The following is a 14,520-nucleotide window of genomic DNA, read 5'->3' as shown; positions in this document are numbered from 1 at the left end:
CTTGACCTTGCTGGCCTTCATGTAGCAGGATGATCATTTTGAGGAATTTGGGGGGGCCTCCTAGTCGTTCCAGGATCTGCCACAGACCTTTTCTACTCATAGTGTCAAAGCCTTTGGTGAGGTCGACAAATGTTATTAATGCATATGATTAAACACTGGAGCTTTTTAATACTGGACATTCAAATTATGTTAGAAGCAGCTTACAGATATGACACTGTTGAAATTTCCATTTCAGAGACCACGGAAAGTTTAGCAAACACCTTCACCTGTCAGAGTGAAGCGAAAGCTTTGCATTATTGTTCACTGAGATTCACGACTTAATCTTATGGGTGAATTGGAACAGAGTAAAGGAGGTACCATCAGCAATAAATATCAGGTCTGGCGAAGGACATTTTAACATGCTTGAATGAATGTGGCAATTAATATTTTGAAGAGCAAGAGATAAGAATGATAAAAGTTGATGGGCAATTGGGAAAAAGAGAAGTCTCTCCTCAGTGGTTTTCTATTGCACATAGAATATGATAAAGTAGATTAGGGCTGCCAAGTCACAGCGTGGAAGATTCTTCAAACTGAAGCAGAGGAGGCAGAGCTACTCACGAGACAGGAGGGTCTCCTGCAAGTGACTTTGCAATCTTAGGGTCCTGTGTACTGTTGTACACAGACATAGAAAGAATATTAAAAATATTCAGAGTTTGTTTTGGGGGGTAAAACATGTTTTGGGAGTGTCAGACAACCGTGACAAGAAGAATCTTGATGATAATCTTTGCAGCACAGGACTTTGTTGTTAACAACTGTCTGTGGAGTTGACCCTGACTCATGGTAGACTTCCTATCCTCTACTGCTCTGCCTAGGTCCTGCAAATTCAGTCCCGGGACCTTCCTGATTGAGTCTATCCATCTGGTGTGTGGTCTTCCTCTCTTTCTACTGCCTTTTACCTTTCCTAGCATTATTATCTTTTCTAACAAGTTGTGTCTTCCCATGATGTGGCCTTGATTTGATTATCTTGGTTTCCACTGAGATTTTAGGCTCCATCTGTTCAAGGACCCATTCGTTTTTGTGTGTTTTTGGCTGTCAACAAAGGCTGATGCTGAGTGAGGATAAATGGGGCAGTTCCAACTGAGTTGTAGATTATCCTAGTTTGCCTGTGTGTTGAGCCTCTCCCCAAATGTATTGCTACCCTCTCAGAAGGAGGCATGATACTTTCTTATCAGTTCTGATACAGTTTGCTCTTTTCTTATGGCTAGTGGTAGTAAAGAAAGAGCAAGTTATATGAAATAGAGGGGAAATTGGCAAGAAGTTAGAGCGATAGGACTTTGGCAACATTAGTAGGAAAGGGCTCAAGGCACCTATGAAACACTTAAGGACGTAATGCTCTTGGGTCACAAGTTGCATGAACCCCGATCTATATTAATCACTGTGTGGTGAATGCAAAGAGGAACTGGATGAAAAACTATACCGTGAAATATGCAGTGCTATGTTTGCATTCCTAAGCATTCCTTTAAAAAAAAAACCTGTAGGACCACCTCTGAGCAAACTAGAAATGCTGTGACCAACAACTGCATGGGGCAGCTCTTAAGAGTGGCACTACCATTTCTTTTTTGGATGGATGGGGTAGGACTAATCAGTGCACTGCTTGAAGCATGCCACAAATAGGATTTCCCCAAGATGTTCTTGGTCCAGTTCTCAAACATCCAACAGGATGTTCACTACACACTATTCCCTCTTCTGACTTAAGACCCACAAACCTTAGCTGAGAAATAAAGGCAAAATGGTGTCCATTTTCTGTACAAAGACTATATGTTCCAACATCTCCATCAGGAGAAATGATACTTACCTCAATTTCTGTTGGGGCATATATGAAGGCCCTGGGAACTTTGACTGACTATAAGTTTTTTGTGTATTGGCCAGAGGTACAATTATGCAGAATGTGATATCTTCATTCTTCAAAGCACAATATACTGTGCAGAGGTTTTAGACTGCATATTTAAAATGAGATTTCATTATCTATTATTTTTACTGTCAGATGGACTCTGAAGTAAGTTCAGGCAATGAAGGGTGGGGTTGGGAGAAGGAGCAAGGTGCTGGAAGACAGAAGGGTATGTAGCAAGAGAGCTCATTCTCCCCAGCTGTAGCACAGAATGTTCCTGTCCTGTCACCAGTAAAGAAATAACATTTAACTAGCAGTGTAATTTTCTGTATAGGAAAGAAGTGATCTTGCCTCATATTTGGATTGCCATATTTCAGGACACTAGCTGAAGGCTCAGGGAATTGGTGTGCTTCTCTGCATCTCCATATTGGGTAGTGGGTGGGGGCAGGACAGATCTCAGGGACAAGGGAAGACAAGAAGGTTGCTTTTCAATTAGTGATGCAGCTTCAAAGCATGGACACAGATCTTCTCTCCACTGAGGTCAGGATTCACTAGTCCAGCACACTGGGCTATGCACATGTGTGGTGCTTGTGCAATCTTGGCAGAAGGCATGTTCGTATGCGCATGCGCGTGTGCGCATACACACGCATGCACACAGCAAGCCGGGGAAGGGAACTTGGGGAAAAAAATGCAAGCTTTACAGGTTTAGGGAAGCTTTACAGGACCTTGTTACTGGACCAATTTAGGAATATGGGTTAAAATGTGAATTAACATCTGGATGAATTCACTGCCTGACTGATATGGGAGCCACCAGTGCAATCGGCTTGTGATTTGTCGTATACACTCATAGCACTCTTCTTGACTTTCTTGGAAAGCACTAATCCTGCCCACTTTAGCAGGGATGCTGTTTGTCGTGATGATTCCACCTGCTGTTTGCTTGGTTTTATTTGAACAGAACTTCATTTTTTAAAATGTGATGTGCTGCGCCGGAGGTTTTCAACTGCGTATACGAAATGAGGTGTCATTATCTACTGCTTTTACTCGAGTGGGCTACAAGTACTAAGTCAATTTGCAGAGAACACTTCTTTGCATAACAGCGTCAAACATTTTTGCTCATGGGAGAAAATTTTAAAGTGTTAGTCTTCACAGCAGTTACCTTCTCTTACCTTTTCATACAGCCTGTAAATAGGGTATTGTGTCCTATGTTACAGAAAACAGTCTTTTATTTGAATACATCCTCTGTTTGGAGAACTGTCTGATCCAAGTCCAGTTTAAAGAAGTGTAACAAATGAAAGCATTAGCTTTGTAAGTCAGGAATTAGTACTCATAATTAGCAGTTAGCACAAGTGCCAAAAGAGAGCCATGATCTCATAATTTGGGGTCCTTACAAGCCCTGTCAGTGTGTTGTCTTTTTTCAAGTGTTGGACTGTGATTCTGGAGACCACAATTTGATTAACAGCTCAGCCATGAAACCCACTGGGTGACCTTCGGCAAGTCACACTCCCTCAGCCTGAGAGGATAGCACTGGCACACCCCTCTGAACAAATCCTGGCAAGAAACCCCTGTGATAAGTTTGACTTAGGGTCACGATAAATCAGAAATGACCACACAACAATTGCCAGCACTGAGCACCTGCCCAGCTGGTCAGTCTTCCCAACTATGCTATAATGGATAGTATTTTAAAGTATAGCAATTTTTTCAAATGTGCATGTAATCAAGGCGAATGCACACATTTCCTGAAAACCTGTGTCTTCTTTTTTTTAGTAATGCATAAGGCACCAGTCATATGAAGTACTACAATGCTGGGATCCTGTTGAGGCTTCATACGGGTGTAAAATGCCATTACACAAACAACTGCACTATCTCAGAAATTCTTCAAAGATAGCACCCTATTCAGGGCAGTGTGATCTCTGTGACCCAGGCAGTTTGAAATCCCAAGAGATGCAATCTGTTCCTTAGCAATGGATGGGGCTTTGGATCAACCGCTGTGCAACGGAAGAGTGCATGTCCATACTGTCTTGTGTGACTGGGTGCACCACAGTGCTACTCACTAACTACAATGCAGCTATACCAATGTAATTTTATGCTCTGCAAACCCACTGGATGACTGTGGGCAAGTCATTCTCTCAGCCTTACAGGATAGCAATGGCAATTCCTCTCTGAAGAAATTAACCAAGAAAACCCCATGATAGGGTCACCATAAGTTGGAAGTGACTTGAAGGCACACAACAACAACCAGTGAACAGGATTTCATCCTGTTCTTATGTATACTGACATCGGATTAAGCATAACTGAATTTAGTGGCACCTCTGAATAAGATCAGGCTATCCGTCATTCCGTTACTGACATAAATTGGTTAAAATATGGCCTTCCTTTAAAAGAAAACAAACATAAGAAGAACAGTAATATTAAGGGATGGGGGTATAGTTAGTGGCAGATAACGTGTATTGCATGCAGAAAGGTTTCAGTTCAGTCCTAAGCATCTCCAGACAGATAAGATAGCACACGATTTGCTACAGACTCTCAGGAGATATTGTCACTGTAGGCTAGATAAGATTACTGATCTATCTTGGCATTTTTTTATTATTACATTTTAGATGCCATGGATAAAACAAGGGGATGATACTTAACTAGTTTAGGTGTGATAGTGAACTTAAATAAAATTTGAAGGGCATGCACCAACACATTAGCCCGCACATGCAGGACACTGTGTTGATCCAGTTCTAGCAGTTTTCATCCAACCACCAGAAACAGGTATTTTGTAAAGCTTGGGGTTTTTCATTTCTTTTAAAAGACAACCCCTAAGTATTCTGCATAAAAAAGGATACCTCACAATAATGTATTGCTGCTGGAAAATCCACCCCTTCCAGTTACTATGAGGAGAGCAATTAAATTCTAAGGAAACAGGGAAGCCTGAGGGATAGAGCTGAGGTGACAAATAGTATCATTGTTTCTGCCAAAAACTTGGGGCTCTGCCATTACAAAACCTGCCTCCACAACACTTCATTTTCCAAGATACTTCACCTACAACCCAAATCAGCTTGGCAGATCCACCATCTCCTCACACACATCCAACTAGACCAGCTGATGAACTTTGGGAAATTTCCTACCAGTTGAATTTCAAAAATTCCCGTTCTAAATAATCTGCATTATGTTCAAAAACCATGGCAAAGTTTCTTCCCTCAGATAATGTTCTTCTATAGTCTCTGCATTGCCTATAATTTCTGTTAGCTACAGATTACCTGACAGTAAGGCAAACTTTTCTTGTATTGATTGAAAATTGGTTTTGACAATCTGAGCTAGAAAAAGAGGTTACATCTGTATTTTTCCAGTTGCATTATTTTTTATTCAGAAACCATCATGTCCCTTACAATGTAAGTAGGAGCAGAAACAGGCCCTGAAAACACTGCTGGAGGAAACAGTGTGAGACCTCTATTTTAGCAACTCCAATGCTGTGACCTAGAGAATGATTGAGCTTGGGGAACTGATGAACATGCTGTGGAAAATAGATCTCCTTGCTCCACTGGGACTCAAAATGTTCCAAGGAGTTGGCATGAGACAGGCCTTTTAAGGCTTTCCAATCTGTCTTTCTCTCAGTGTTTCTCCTATTCCTGCCAAACCTGCCACTCGGCTAGGCAAAAGTGGGAAGGGCATGGTGAAGCATGGCCAAAAAATTCTTCTGCTGCTGTTATTTGATCCAAGAAATCAAGGTGACAGCAATTTTCTAGTTATGGTCAAGCATTATATGCCGGTCAAATCACCACCTAAAGTTAAATGACACCAGTGGTATTACTTTCTGCCATGAAATAGGCTAAATTTAAGTATGTCAAAATGGTCACCCTTTCCCCGAAAAGAAAACAGTCTTGAGAGATATTTATGCTCCAAACATGCACTGGATTTCTGCCTTGTTAACTCTCACACTGGAAAATTCCTTAAAAGTAAACCCCTATATACTGGAGATCTGGGAGATACTGAGCTTCCTGTGAGAGTCTAATCACATACCTTTAACTCTCAGAAATGAAATTTCCAAGGGAAAGGAAATAACAATTGAAGCAGGTGTAATCTGCAGTATAGGTGTACACACTGAGTCTTTTTAAAAAGTGACATCATGTTGTTGAGACATTTTTCTACAATCTTATGATACTGTATTGACAATGAGCAGAGGCAAACTGTTGGAAAAATCAGGGATGATGTGATCTAAGGGCAAATTTTGTTGTTACTGCTCCTCTTTTCTGCAAGATGACTCACTCCTTAAGATGTGGGTAATTGATGCACTGCTCTCCATGCTATTTAATATCTGAATCACTGCCCATCCATCAGTGCTTACAGAATATACAAGATTTTTTAAAATATATTGTATACACATATTCAATATAATTTTACTGTAATCACTGCTAAGCAGGCTCCACAGAAGCATTGTTTGCAACAAATGGAACTACATTCATGTTCTGTTTCTACCAATAGAAATATGCATTTGACTGGCTTTATTTGAAATACCTGGATCATCTAAGAGAAAGATTGAATGCTCAGGCAAAATAAAACCACATTTCTTATAACAAAATAGAATTTATTTTATATAAACAATTTCTCTTCAAAATACAGTAAGCAATAAATATATCTACAGCATCTGCTTAAATATGTTCTGTTCAAGAAATCCTGAACAATCTTTCAAGAAACTTTCCCTAAACATTAAAGCTAGTCCAATTTGAAGAAACCATCAGAGTTTTTACTTGCTTGTTCTTTTCCATGCCAACTTGAAAAATATAAAAATATAGGTGCAGTGTCATCTTTCTTCACATTTCTTAAAACTATTGTCTCTTGGCTGCTGAAGACTGATGTTGCTGAGTTGTTTTAATATGTTAGATTCAGATATATTTTTCTTCACCTCTCTGGGTGATCAGCATTACACTACCTTATGGTGATATGAGCTCTGGGTACACAAAGGAGGAGCCTATCTACATCCAAGGTTAGAACTCACAGAAAATGCTACAATATCCATCTAAATCTAAAGTATTGAACTGCGTTGTGTGCTTATATTTACAGCAAGCAATCCATCCATAAATGATATCCTGCAAAGATTAGAAAAGATTATAACTGACACAATTAGGAAGAAAGAAACTATCAGATCAAAAAAGATATCCAAGACAGAGCCACACACCATTACAGTGCATTGATACTACTTTATATATCTTATGCAGTCCAGAGATTTGCATTTTAATGGCACAGATTCAAAATTCTTTGCCAGAGAGTTTTAGTGTCTTGCTAAACCATAAATCCTAGGATTCTATAGGAAGGAGCCAGGGCAATCAAAATGGGAACAAACTGTTATAATTGTCTAGTGTGGATATACCTTAACACATGCTCCAGCCAAATTAAAAAAATATATGTTATATGTTCAAGGGACATGTTACAGGAGAGATCACCAGTTATTAAGACCAGTTCCAAGGAGGATTAGTGCATTTGTGGTGTAAAGGTGGTTTTATGGGCAGGCAGGAAATAGCAGGAAGATCTGCCTTGACTGCTGTACTAGCAGGCTGACTGCATATATGAATTTGGGGAGAAACAATACCAAGGCCGCACAGGGCCTGGGTATTGGGCACCAGATGCCAGTGACTTATAAGGTGGTTTTGACTAGCCATGTTCTCTATTGAGATCTGTCTTTTGTGTAGCACTTAATCGGCTCATACCCTACTCCTACCTTATTCTTAGAACAACCTTTATCAAAATTGACATTAAGGCTGACAGCTGTCAGCCATTCTCCTTAATTAGCAGCCCACCCCCTGGGGCAGAGACCAAGTCTGTTCTGTGCTACACACTGCAAGCCAAACCTTGAGAAATCCTATGAGGCTGAAGCCCTAACATCTTAACACTATCAAACTTAGCATTTATCTCCCAAAAAGCATCAGGTAGCAGCTGTGATGTTTCCTAATTGTTCTGTGTCTTTCTGGCAAAACCAGCCTCATCCAGAACCACTTTTGGATGTGACAAATATCATGACCAGAAATATATACTGTACAGCTCTTACACTTATGAAGGAAATTAGCCTGTTTAATTTCACTGCATGGAAATGGCATGTGTACTTATCATTAGATACATGTAGAATTGCATAATAGGTCACCTATGATTTCCTCTCTCCAAACTGTTGTGCAAGTGGCAACTTTTTCTCAGCCAAACATTTTTTTAAAAAGAGATTTCATCTAAAAACCACTTTGCATATCTAATCATTTATTTTATGCTTTGTAGCCTAAACTGAAAAGGTTGAATACAAATTATTCTGATTTTAATATGCTAGAAAAGCTTTTTGAAAAATATTTTAAAAGCAAGAGAAAGCAAGCAAGATGGTACCTCTAATGTTGTAAGTAATGTGCACTGGCTCTGCAAAGAAGCTTATGGCAGGAGATGCAGATACAGAGATATAGCTACAATGCCAAATACAACTCTCTAAAATCCTGTCTTTGAAGTTTTACAGTTTCCCTGACCCAGCCATTTCCAAGGTGCTGGAGAGTGGGACAGTGAGTAATGATATGTCCAGCCCTCTCCAGCTGTGGGGCACACTGAGACAGACAGCTGCAAAGAACCCTGTGGGGTCCTGTTGCAGCAAACCCCATGGTTGGAAGAGGACTGACCTTGTCATTACTCACCCCTCATACTCCAGGGCCTTGGGAATGGCTATGTTGGGGGGAGGGGGAGGAGGCTGTGAGGCTTTAAAGGCAGGATTTGCTGGGTACTTTTGGTCACTACAGTGGTACAATGGTCATAAATGTGAATTGGAATAATTGCAATGGCATGTAAGCCAGGCTAATGAATTCTAAACAAACTACCAGCCTATAATTATTATTCTAGTTAGAAATTTAAAAAGCCTGCATAACTAAGAGTCATGATCCAAAAAGCAGCGGGCAGAAGTCACAACAACTCAAAACACTAATGTCCACACTGATGTTTTGTCATACCATTGTTTCAATAGTTGAGAAAAGTCAGGCAAGGGGAAGAAAACAGGAGGAGGTTTAATACCCTGGTATTGTTATAAGCTGTCACAAGACTTATGTTAAAAGGTCTATCGCAACATTTCTATTTTGATTCTGCTCAACTTCAAATAATATGTGCACACAATCGCTGAAACAGTTTTCTAAGTCAAAAGACAAGTTCTTCATAGTATTACAACAACATACCTCTGTCTGCTAGATTCTCCACCAAGATTACAAATATTGCAGTTTGGCATTACAAAGCAAGCTTCTGAAGTTCCTGCCTCTGTTAAAAGATGGGATACATACCCAAACGAATTTTGCAGAAATTGCCAATTTATTTTTACAGGTTCCTTTTCCTTTCTATTACCATCTTCTGTTGTGCTAATATAAACATAATGACAGCTTTTGTGGCCCACTTAACAGATTCATTGAATCATAGAATCAAAGAGTTGGAAGAGACTGCAAGGACCATCCAGTCCAACCCCCTGCCATGCAGGAAATCCAAATCAAAGCACTTTATAGAACAGAAACCTGCCAAAAATGTGGAATGTGTCTTTTCCCATTCAAGATGATATATAGTCAGAACTGGAGATGGGTCCAGAAACAGTAGGTAAGGTTGAATCAACCCTCTCCCACTGATATTTTATAGACCGTGCACCACTTTAACTGACCACATTCAGAACAACTAATTAAACTAGTGGTGTTAAACTGAGCAATTTCTTTTCCTGTTAAAGAAAATTAATGTAAGAAAGCTTAATTGAGAGTGCTGCAGCAATGAGATACTTCTCCATCTGTGAGTCATGGTTCACAGTCATTTCACCATTCCTTTTTGAAGTCACAGAGAGCTGAAGTTACTTTCAGGCAATTAAAAGCATTGTATGACCAGTTATGAAATAATTTCAGGCACTATGGTATGATTAATATTTACAGGTACCATAACCATGTGCCAATTAAATACTTTATAATCAAGGCTAAAAGCAAAAAGAGCCAGGGTTCTTGAAAGGTTCTAATAATGATGCAAGTTTCATGAAAATATTGTCAAAAGCCTAACACCCATTATATTTATGCTGGAAGAAATTGGCAGAACAGCTATTTATAATAGTATCTGAAAGCTCTTCAAAATGAGGTGCTGCAACTTGCAAATATTGTGAAAATCTAGTTATTGGATCCCATTAACATAGTTGTGAAAGAATGTCATTTATAACCAAGCATCCTTCTACTAGCTACTTCTGAAAGTGTTTTTAAAAAATCTGGTTTTTAAAAAGAAAAATAAACTTGATTGTAAGTGAGACATGATTGGCTCATCTAGTCATTTATTAAGGAAAAAAAATGGGGAGCCTTTTTACTATAGATGACAGCTGAGAGGTCTGCTCACACATATACACTGTTCTGTCAGGTTAACTCCAGAAGGTGGTTTCCTCATGTATAGGGCACACACAGCTTCATGGAGCCACCATGTGCAGGGATACCATCACATATTGGGAAAAACATTTCTGTGGGCGAGGGAAAGAGTACAGAGAACTCACCATCATTTCTATGATCACAGCCACAGTGCATAGCCAATTAAATTAAGAGAAAAAATGGCTACCTTGAAGCTACTTCTCATAGTGATCTTGTTTCAGTCACAATCAACACATGCAAAATAATGCTCTAAACTGTAACTGTGGTACACTGTACAGCAGACTGCAGAAGTCTCCTTCATTTCCTTTCACAGGCATATGTTAAACTCATTCCACCACACTTCAAATGTCATTCTAAAATTCTTGTACCTTCAGGGATGAAAAGAAATCTGACACTACAGTCAGCCCTCCATATCCATGGATTCAGCATCCATCCACAGATTCAACCATCCATGGCTTGAAAATATATTTTTTAAAATGTATTTTAAACCCCACAAAGAAAACCTTGATTTTGCCATATTATATTATGGACATCATTTTACCGTGGGACCTTTATCTGCGGATTTGCCATCCATGGATTTAAGCATCCATGTACAGCAAGACCATGTTGTGCCCAGTGGCACCACATGTATGCACTCCCATTGGGGACAACAGGACTTGAAGTTGTGTAGATTTTGGTATCTATGTTGGGGGGGGAGGGTCTGGAATGGATCCCCTGCAGATACTGTGGTCCCACTGTACTATGCCATTTTATTTAATGGGACATGAACATTCACTGATTTTGGTATCTGGTGGGGTCATGGAACCAAACCCTAGTGGATACCAAGGGCCCACTGTATATTATGGTGTTTCTAAAGTGCCAAAATATGATGCCTTGACTTGTTTGAAATGAATGTGATCTCACAATGTATCAGAGAACCATATTGTGATATTTTTCTTTTAAAAAGGGATCAGGCAATGCATTAAGAAGCACTTAAAGCCTTATTGCACAAGAAAAGAAAGCGGAAATGGAGCAGAGAGTAGCAGCTTTTTCCATGCTTTACCACATGATGTCACATGCTTCAGTTCTTTTCCCATGGGAGATGGTTTTAAAAGCCTGTCTTTTTTTATAGCTGGAAAAATCTGTTTGACAGAAGACATGCTTTTATAGTTGTCTACTACGGGAAGAGAACTGAAGAGCTATGATGTCATGTAAGGCACCCAGAAAGCTGCTACTTTCCAGATCTGTTTCCACTTTCTTTTCTTGTGCGATAAGGCTCTTAGAAGTCATGTCACAGCTATTTACCCTGCTTAACTATAATTAAAAAGTGTACTTAGAATACTGTCCTTTGAGTATTCCAAAAATCCTGTAATCAACAGAGATTTTGCTTCTACTGTACTTGTATTAGCTGCTGCACTTTGCACTTTCTATGTATGAGTGGCTTTGTCAAAATGGATTTTTAAAAAACCCTGAGAAATTATGTTACATACTGAGTTTCACACATTTAGGACATCTGGTGTTCCTATACAAAGGAGCCAAATCTCCACCTACAAAGAAAGGATACAAGAGCCAATTTCATGTTAAAATCAGATGTTGTGGAATAATGACGATTAGGTGATGGCCAAACACTGGAACGTTCTTCATGACACTGGCATCTCAGTAGCTTCTTGAGGGCATAACTTTGCCAGGTGGGCTCCATGGAGGTGGAGTTTCATCTTCAAGGATCACCTGGAGCTTCTTCTGCTTTCTCTGAATCATTTCATCCATCTCTTTCTTTTCCTGTTGACAGTGAAATACACTGTGATAATTAGTAGCACACTGCTTGAATAAATGCTAATTAATTTGTAATTTATACTCTACTAGACAACCTTAGCGGCCTTTACAAAATTACAGGCATGCCAGCTGCACACCAGAAGAACTGTATACTGGTATCTGAAGCATTATTTCTCTAAAGAGGTTTGTATGTTTAATTACCAGTAGGCTATACTGTGGTGAGACTGTATATCAATAATCATCTGAAATAATTTAGACAGCTTTGTGTCATGCAAAGAATTGCATAAGGTCCTAACAGCTTTGTTACAGCTTCAAATACAGCACCATACAATTAAAATAATGAAAGTTAAACAGAATACTTGCAGACACTTTTTTGTTTTCTAATTAATTAACACTGTCTATCAGTGCATTCATTAAAATATACTCTTGATGGTTCAAGAAAAATAACTAGATTGTGTTAATTATATTTAAAATTCATTGTTTGGTGGACAAAAAAAATACAATTTTAAAATTCCTGTACTACATTTAATTAGACCCTGCATTTACTATAACTAATAATATTCTCTATAAATGCAGTTGCAGAATTATATTTGTCATAATTCCAAATATTTCAAACACAACCATACAAGGCCATTGCATTTATTTGTTCAATGAGATTTGTAGAGCTGAGCTCTTCTCATCATTCTCAGTGCCACAGCAGTGTGTTCCCTGAACTCACCTCTCAATTATACTCACAATTTAGGGGAATGACCAAGTTAACAACTATCAGCCTCACCAGGGAAATCAGAAATCTTAGAGAAAGTTGATTTGGTGCTTGACCTTATCTGAGTTAATCTCTGAAGTTCAAAATAAATTCAACAAACTGTTCTCATCAGCCTTTTTTGGGCTGAGGTCACTCTTTCATACTGCCCCAGGGACAGATTCTTTGGATGAAGGTGCAGTATGCGTATAGTCAAGCAAAGGATATCAAACATTTTGAAGTGTTTTTGTTTTGTTTTGTTTTGTTTTAGTTTTTAAACCAAGAGCTATGGATAAAACTAGTCAGTTTTCTTCATTTCCTGTTTTATAAAGGGATGATACAGAGATTCAGAGTTGATATTACCTTATGATAAAATATGGCATCTCCTCCTGAATTAACTAAGATAAAGGGTCATATTGAAGGAAATATAATTTGACTGAAAAGTAGTAACTGTTCTCATGAAACTGCTAGGCAAGAGCCTTCTAGTTATACCACCAGTCTTTGCGCTGGGAACATGGCAGTGTACATTTGCCCACACAGGCGCAAAGACACACAACTTCTCAAGAGGCACTTATGGGAATGACTAGTATATTAGTTTCCCAAACACAAGTGCCAGGAATAAATTTAATAGCAACAAACTTATTTTCTCTAAGCCTACACAGCTGCTTACTATTGTAAAAGACAGCATGAATCCTCAGTAATTAAACCAACAGCCTTCCATATAGGCCATATTAGTTGTAATAGACCAAGTACACAATCCGCTCCATGGTTCAAATTGTATCCTTCATTCAGTACCTTAGATCAATTAAAAATCAGCCCGAGTGTGAATGTGAAAAGAGCTTAATAGTACAATCCTGTGCCTGCTTTCTGAGACCTGCTGAGAGTAATAGAAATTGCTCTAAAGTGGATTACAACTCCTCTAAGAAAGGAAATCAGGGACATTTGCTAAACTTTCATTAGTTATAGTTTTGTAGAAGAGTATTGTAAAAGAAATGTCTATTTAATAGTTCAATGCTCTTTTTGATACATGGCCACCTACTTAGTAGCATTTCATGACTTCAGACATGTTAAAGCATGAAATAAGCATTTTTCTTTATATTATTTGATCATACTTAGTTAATGTTTAAGCCACATAATACTGTTGAGTGCTTTTGTAGCAGGGAATTAAGTTTCACAGTCAGCTAGCACATCTTATATGTTACGTAACATATTAATCATAAAGACAAACAGCTTGAGAAGAATTTGGTGTCTCTTTTTTGATTCTGAAGTTATATCAAATTATAATACCCACAAATATCCAAGGCAGAAAATACTGAAAAACACTTAACAGATGTTTTGTTGATCTACTGACCTTAGGGATATTAATCCTAAAACTGTATTTCCAGATCACTGAACACACTGAGCTCATGGTGTGCAGTACCTACACTAGTACAAGATCTACACCACAGAGTGAGTTTTAAATGGCCGGTGGTGCTGTGAGCATTAGTAAGTGATTATCTAATGTGTAATGCTAAAGTTGAAACATAGGACATGGAAAATCCCCATAAGGCTCAAAAGAGATCTGTTTCCTTTATTCCTCCTTGAGATGCACAAAGGCAAAATAACAGACAATTGCAGAGAAGGAAAAATCTATATTAATATTTATTATTACTAATTTCTTTTTGTTTTCCAAAGAACTCAGGGTAGTACACTGTCAGTTCATGGTCCCAATGCATCATTGCCCCCTACATTTTTATCTCAACCACCATTTAAAATACTTTAATCTGAGGGAGATAGTGGGTCCATGGTCAGTCAAT

The 14,520-nt window shown here is 38.7% G+C and overlaps 1 protein-coding gene across 6 annotated transcripts in view; it reads right to left on the bottom strand.

Moving 5' to 3' along the window:
- Positions 1–6,503: 6,503 nt before the first annotated feature.
- The window catches only part of MAP9 (microtubule associated protein 9), a 34,366-nt gene continuing 26,349 nt past the window's right edge, over positions 6,504–14,520 (bottom strand). For all 6 annotated transcript variants that reach the window (XM_089525626.1, XM_089525630.1, XM_089525629.1 and 3 more), the window contains one exon: positions 6,504–11,991. In XM_089525626.1, coding sequence (XP_089381752.1) covers positions 11,869–11,991 — 123 coding nt within the window. In that variant the 3' untranslated portion in view covers positions 6,504–11,868. The remainder of the gene's footprint in view (positions 11,992–14,520) is intronic.

Source organism: Sceloporus occidentalis, unplaced genomic scaffold (assembly GCF_023333645.1).
Source record: "Sceloporus occidentalis isolate IW3139 unplaced genomic scaffold, rSceOcc1.0.p SCAF_5, whole genome shotgun sequence".
In the NCBI taxonomy this organism is placed as follows: Eukaryota; Metazoa; Chordata; class Lepidosauria; order Squamata; family Phrynosomatidae; genus Sceloporus; species Sceloporus occidentalis.
This window is presented reverse-complemented; position numbering and strand designations above follow the sequence as displayed.